The following is a 7,264-nucleotide window of genomic DNA, read 5'->3' as shown; positions in this document are numbered from 1 at the left end:
TTTTTACTGTATGCTATCATCGTGAACGAGCAAATTTTTCAGCACTATATCTATGTTTATATATGAGTTAGATGTTGGCCGCCTTAATAAATAAGTTCTTTAAACATCGCGTTTCTTTTGTAAATCATCAGATTTTAACCTGTATTTTTTTTTAAAGAAAAAGGGACCCCGATATTGTTATTCTGTACCTTATTTCTGACAGGTTGTGAACACAAAACATTGACAAGACGACAGAACAATGCCGGGATAAGATAAGCTGAAACAAGAATGAAGAAGAGTGAATGACCTCAGTAGGAAACCCAGAAACAATATACTTCCCCAAATTTTCTGTGGAAATGGATTGGATTTTCGGGAATTTTTTCTGCTTAGTCGTGAGTTTTTCTTGAAGCTGGAAAGCCAATGCGAAAGTACTTTTTTAATATTCATGCTGAGTCGCATTGGGCCAATCCGACATGACTCGGGCTGTGCTAGTCTGTGCAAAACCACCATATACTTTCACAAAGATTCTTACATATATGATTCCTAGGTATACCTTTCAGTACTTCTAGCACCAGTTGGACATGCCCACAGCCCAAAAATGTAGGAAAGACGGGCAATAGAAGTTAGGGGAGGCCCGATCCAATCATATTATAGTTCATTTGTAAGCCTACAGTGAAAATGTTTAGGGGGACAGTAAAAATTTAGGGGGGCCGCCCCGCCCGTGGATATGAGCCTGCATATTCAGTTAGAGACATTATTTTTGTTTAGTAAGATTAAATTAGCTGTGCCTGTACCGATACACACCTCTGTTGTGAGAGGTCTCGGTTCGAGTCCAGGCTATGTGAGTGTGGTGAACAATATCGTTTCTGTGGGTTTCTGAAGGTTCTCTCATTTCCTCCTTCATTGCCATTCTACTTATTCTTTCACTAATCATCCATGTCCTTTAGTCTATATCGCACGTAAACTGAAATATTTTATTTATTTATTTATTTATTTGTAACGTTGCAATCGGCATATTTCCTAAGGTTATCAATTACCTCGATTAGTTTATTATTCGATTAAGATTATTGTTCAGTTTTGTAATACTGTAAAAGTAAGTGGAAGGGACAATTTTAAAGTACTTGATCAAAAATTAAACTGTTTGAAAACTACTAAACCTTAGTACTTAAAGTGATAAGTTTAGTAACTCTATGATGGTTCCACATAACGGGGTAAAAGTGTTTATCCACTAGTCATAAACGTTAATGAAACCGAAGAAGTTATTTATGAAACATACTGTTACATATGATGTGAAAAGTGAATCATATTTCAAATTTTAAGTACAAAATTTACACAATTAATACAACTTTTTCCACTGACATAAAATATCCATGCTGATTATTATCAATCGTAATAACAGATTCTAATGCTCTAATTGAGTAAACGTGAGATATGGAAGAGTTAAACACTTATTTTTCTGACGGTATAAGAACTGTAGATTACATTCTAGCCTGGCATTTAGAAGTTTCGGGCACGAACACAATACCGAAACAGACTAAGAGAAGGATATTCGAAAATAATTTAATAGCTGAAGGCGTTGAAATCGAATATGACACCGACGGTGTAATCCAATTTGTGAAATTACATGCATCACGTGACGTGCTGGAAAGATATTGCGAACTCCTGAAGTTTCGGATGCCAGTGAAAACTATGTATACAAGAAGAGGTGCGCACATTGCAGAGGATTCGATACTAATGCAGTTTCACCCGACAAGGCCTGTGACAGCTGTATATAATAGGGACAGGCAATTTTTGTTTGAGTCTTTCTCACCAGATTTTTTTACACCGAGAATTCGAATTGAAATTGTACACTTTATTTTAACAAGAACTCGATATTCGGAAGATGAGAATGATTTGTTAGCGTTTGGTATCCAAAGATTACTGAAAGAAAAAGCCTACACTGCTGCTTACCCTCTTCATGACAGTAATATAGATGAACCGGAAGGTATGAGGTTCAAATTGTATCAAGAATGGGGGTCATTGAGGAATATTTTCAGGCCTCAGCCACTCACCTACATTAAGGACTATTTTGGACAGAAGGTGGGAATGTATTTTGCGTGGCGAGAATTTTTCACTCGCATGCTAGTACCGATGTCCATTCTTGGAACACTTTGTGTTATAATCAGCCTTATAAATTTGTTTGGTAATCCAATATTACAAGATATCCGCAAACGGGATATTTATTTGTGTCCTGAATGCGATGCAAAGTGTAATTATATTCCTATAAAAGATCTGTGGTTGTTTGCGATGATTAGTTTCATTGTTGACAACGATTTAATCGTTTTATATGCATTTGCCATGTCATTGTGGTGTTGTTTATTTCTTCCATTGTGGAAGAGAAATGCAGAACATTTAAAATATGAATGGCATATAATGGATTACCAAGAACGAAAAGTGGAATTTCGTCCTGAATATTTAGTCAGAGCTTCGTATTTACGAGACGTTGCTCGGTTGAATCTTTTCCATGATGCAATCAATGTTGATTTACCTTTTTGGAGATATCGCTTCCCACGATTGGTTTTTAGTACTTTCATTATTTTTTCTATTTTCATTATTTCTGTATTTTTTATTGGACTTCTTATTATCTACAGAATGGCGAGACTATGGGTTAATTATTTGCACTATTCAATATACAGAATGTTTACATCTGCTACATCTTCTACAATGAACTGTATATTTTTCTGTGGTGTAGAACTCGTTTTTCCGATGCTGGCAACATGGTTGACAGAGACGGAAGAGCATAGGACCCAAACTGACTTTGAAGACAGTTTTATTCTTAAGTTGTTTATATTTGAGTTTGTCAGCATGTATGGCGAAATGTTTTACACCTCATACGGTCGTGGAAAGCTTGCTGGGAGCCCTGCTAACTATAAAAGGATATTTGGTTATCGTGCGGAATCATGCGATTTGGGCAGATGCTTAAGTTTCGTCACTGTGTCTGTTGTTTGTATGTTGTGTGCAAGACAGGGTGCTCATATTACAAATTACAGGTTACTACCGATGGCAAAGAATTGGTGGACGAAGTTTTTGAAAAAGCGTGGTGCACACGTACCATCTCCGGCTTCAGGTGGTACACGTTGGAGTAATGATTATAACTTACTGGATTGGAATGATGAAGGATATGTAATTCCCTCTTATCATTTGTCACTTATTGAATATGGAATAATTACTATGTTTGCTACGTCATTTCCGTTGGGTCCTCTTATTCTTCTGTTCTTCAACCTTATAGAAACACGATTAGCTGCTCAAGCGTTTCTCATATCCTACCGCAGACCTGTACCAGCACGTCTTAAAAATATTGGTATGTGGTATAATTGTATTAAAATTGTCAGTAACATTGCAGTAATTACAAACGCATTATTACTTGCATTTTCAACTGAAGTCGTTCCCAGAACTGTATATATGATGTACGCAAATGATACAACCAGTCCTGAGAGACTTAAAGGTTATCTTGACTTTACTTTGTCCACAGTGCTCGCTTCTGACATGGAAGAAGGAACAGCACCGATAAATCCTTCGAAAAATTTAACAGAGTGCAATTATTTTGGTTACTTTGAGCCTCCTTCATCTCCCATCAAATACTCATTGTCGATATATTTTTGGGTAATACTTGCTGGTGAAACGATGGTTATTCTTGTATTTGAGAATGCAGTATTTCTTGTATCAGGTATAATTTCCTGGTTTATTCCTAAAACACAAGGTAATGAACGTTTCAAGTTTGCTCAAGAACAGCATTATGTGGACGATATAATTGTGCGAAATGAAAGGACGTCGACGTATACAGATACCAGTATGATGGAAGACTTTGGATACGAGTCGGAGACAGAGTCAGAGTCAGAAACAGAGGATTAATAATTTTTTTTTTCACAACCACATATTTGATGAGCAAATAGGGGAAATAACTGTATGAATGTATTTTTCATTCACTGTTGTTCTGTTATAGGTTACTGATTCCTACGCGATTCAATAAATGTATTTTTTAATTAAAAAAATAAAATTTATTTTTTTCTGAACCTATTTTCCATGTAATACCTGTCAATATCATTCATTTTAAGTTTATAAAGACTCAAGTAGGCGTCTGATGCACAAATGTAAAATATCCTACCTGGTGCTTATCTACAGGTAATGTGTTTTAATAACATGTTCATGGTGTAAAAAAAATAACACTCTGTAGGAACTTACAATCCAGAATACAGGCAAGATATTTTATTGTTTTGCAGGATACATCATCATCATCACAGGTATTCTGCCTTTATTGGCAGGTCACTTGCCGCAGCTGAGAAGCTTCCATACTCCACTGTCCTCCGCTAAGCTTTTCGTCTTCGCGTATGATTTTTCTGTTTTAATATCATCCATTAATTGTAGTCTCCTTCGCCCCCTCCCTCTCTTTCCCGCCACCATACCCTCTAGGACGTCCCTCATGATACAATCTCTTCTTAGGCAATGTCCCAACCAATTTCTCTTTCTCTTCCTAATAATATCTAAAAGTGTTCTTTTCTCACCCACCATTTCTAACACTCTCTCATTCGTTTTCCGCTCTACCCAACTAATTCTTTCCATTCTTCTCCACACCCACATTTCGAAGGCTTCCAGTCGATTTTCGTCACCTTTACGTAATGTCCACGTTGCAGGATACAGGCAAGGTAAATTCTCCAATATTATTGACATTTGACGAAAAATTGGTCAGAAACGAGACATACTATATAAATTTATAAATCTCATTACATTAAATAAGATAATATGATTGAGTGTAAGTCCTCATGTGTAGTTTTTGAAAAGTACACAAAAAGTTCCTTTGTAAACCTAAAAATTGTAAACCTAAACCTAAGGTTACAACAATGCTTGTCGCAGTGTTGCAAACCGAGAAGCTACAGTATTATAAAATTCCAAATTTGGTTGCCTCTACAGCAGTAATAACGCAAATGGGGCAATGCATATCCAAACTACTTTAGTGTTTAACACTATGGTCATGATATGGTGGGTTTCGAATGAACAGGGACAAAGTTACAAGTAACTGAATATTGGACTTTTTTCAAAGGCCTTTATTTTGAAAAACTCCTTAGATACAGGGCGCGAGGGACAGCATGAGCTATGACCTTGAAATCCGCCACCAACACACTTGAAAGGATCAGGCAATCGTAATAGTGTTGCTAACTGCCACAGCGGTGAACTAGAATTTGGCGATTTGAAGCATTTCTGGGAAGGAATGACAAAGACACTTTGAATCAATCTGCAGCCTGCATTTTTCATCCTCATTTAGAAAAATCTGAACAATAAAGTAGCATATTTATTTAATAAGATGTAAAAGTGCACTCGGTCCGTTAAAGGCTTCCTTACTCGTTTATTATTTTAATACATGATGATCGTAAAGTAAGCTAAAATAACTAAAAATTATATCACATAACACCACCTATACTTGCAATCCATTCATTCTGGGGACCACGACTCATTTCCTAGCCTTAGGGAAATCGTGGCTACAGACCTGTCAACTCCTTCCCCTCTCATACAGGGAAGTTTGTCATTTTCTCTGGTAAAACAAAGTGATTCTATTGGTATCCTCCCTCCCGGGGTGGTTATTTATGACACAGATGGGGGCGTCTTAAGAGACACATACAGAAGCCGAACTGGACACAGTGTTCTTGTGTTCAGTGAGGAGTGGGTCTTTGTGCATAGTTCTGCGTTGTTTTAGTCTGTGTTGTGTGCTGGTTTGTTCCTTTTTTTAAAAAAAAAAATCATAATGGAGGGTAAGAAGAGTGGAAAACTTGGAGGATCGAAAGTAATTCACAGCCAAAGCAGAGAGATTTTGGTTAATGTTTATGGTTTTATGAAGAGAGAGGCTGACAGTAGAAATCCAATTAATGTAAAACAAGTGCAAAAGCGAGTATCTGAAGCTACCGGTGTTTCAGTAAGTACACTAAAACGTGTTTTGAGTGAGCGGGAAAAAAAAATCACGGGAACGAGCTTTTCTACTCCGAATAAGAAGCGAGCACAACGAAAACAAAAATTTCAGTGGATGATTTTGACAAATGCGTTATTCGTCGAACAATTAATGAATTTCATATTGTTCACGGTCAACGACCTTCTGTAAAATCACTGTTGCGAGTACTTTGTGAAAAGATTAATTTTAATGGGAGCACTTGGTCTTTACGGAAAATAATCCGTTTCTTAGGATTTAGATGGATTAAGGCTGAAAACAATAGACGACTACTTATTGAAAAAGATGAATTTCGGTCAAAGAGATTGGCTTATTTGCGAGCTATAGTTCATTACAGAACGCAGAACCCCCCCATAATTTACATGGATGAGACGTACTTGCATTCATCGCACACCAAACAACACGTGTGGAGCGATAAGAAGAATACAGGTTTACTCACACCAATTTCTAAAGGACAACGCGTAATAATCATGCATGCTGTCGGAGAAAACGGTTTCATTCCAGACGCGTTAGTCATGTTCAAATCTGGAACGAAATCTGGCGATTTTCACGACGACATGAATTATGAAAACTATGAAAAGTGGTTGAAGTCACGGCTAATTCCTAACTTGCCAAATAGTTCAGTTCTTGTGATAGACAATGCACCATATCACAATGTCTGTTTAGATCCATCACCGACATCATCATCTCGTAAAGCTGTAATAATCGATTGGCTTGTAAGACACAATATTCCTTTCAGAGAAAATATGTACAAACCAAAACTTTATAATTTAATCAAAGCCAATAAAGCTCGTTTTCGGATATTTAAAGTAGATTCGCTCCTTGCTGAATATGGACATACAGTTCTTCGTTTGCCCCTGTATCATCCTGATCTAAACCCGATAGAGTTGATTTGGGCTGCAGTCAAAGAATAGGTAGCAGCAAGAAATACCACTTTTCCCATTATCAATGCGAAGAAACTCGCCGAAGAGAAATTTACAATGATAACAGCGGAAGAGTGGAAGGCTAGGTGTGATAAAGTACGAAGGTGTGAACAAGCATATTTGCAAATGGAACCTCAGTTAGACGTTCTTACTGAAAACGTTACAATAAACTTAGCCGAGGACAGTGACAGTAATAGTGACTCTTCTGAAGGAAGTGACGACGAAACGGAAGACGATGATGATGAGATGGATGATGATGGTATGGACGGTATTGAGCCTTTATAAATACCTGAAGCTACAGGTAAGCCTATCATAATATATGTAAGTTGCGTTAAGTAATTATTATCCATTGTTGTTACTTATGTTGGAGGTTAGTATTTCGTTAAAA

General features: G+C 37.0%; 2 protein-coding genes across 2 annotated transcripts; both read left to right on the top strand.

The window, feature by feature from the left end:
• The first annotated feature begins 1,270 nt into the window (after positions 1-1,270).
• Positions 1,271-4,031, top strand: LOC145672982 (anoctamin-5-like). Its single transcript, XM_081742268.1, has one exon. The coding sequence runs from the start codon at positions 1,411-1,413 to the stop codon at positions 3,868-3,870; it is 2,460 nt and encodes an 819-aa protein (XP_081598394.1). The 5' UTR covers positions 1,271-1,410; the 3' UTR covers positions 3,871-4,031.
• A 2,284-nt stretch (positions 4,032-6,315) lies between these two features.
• On the top strand, positions 6,316-6,867 carry LOC145672447 (uncharacterized). The gene has a single exon (XM_081741602.1). It carries the CDS (start codon positions 6,316-6,318, stop codon positions 6,865-6,867), a length of 552 nt encoding a protein of 183 aa, XP_081597728.1.
• The last annotated feature ends 397 nt before the right edge of the window (positions 6,868-7,264 follow it).

This window comes from Thermobia domestica, chromosome 16 (assembly GCF_964235325.1).
Source record: "Thermobia domestica chromosome 16, izTheDome1.hap1.1, whole genome shotgun sequence".
Classification (NCBI taxonomy): domain Eukaryota; kingdom Metazoa; phylum Arthropoda; class Insecta; order Zygentoma; family Lepismatidae; genus Thermobia; species Thermobia domestica.
The sequence above is the reverse complement of the archived record's forward strand: the minus strand, read 5'-3'. Positions and strand labels throughout refer to the sequence as shown.

What these genes read in the sequence shown, in the direction of transcription:
- LOC145672982 (XM_081742268.1), top strand. Translation starts at nt 1,411, where the DNA reads ATGGAAGAGTTAAACACTTATTTTTCTGACGGTATAAGAACTGTAGAT.
- LOC145672447 (XM_081741602.1), top strand. Translation starts at nt 6,316, where the DNA reads ATGGATGAGACGTACTTGCATTCATCGCACACCAAACAACACGTGTGG.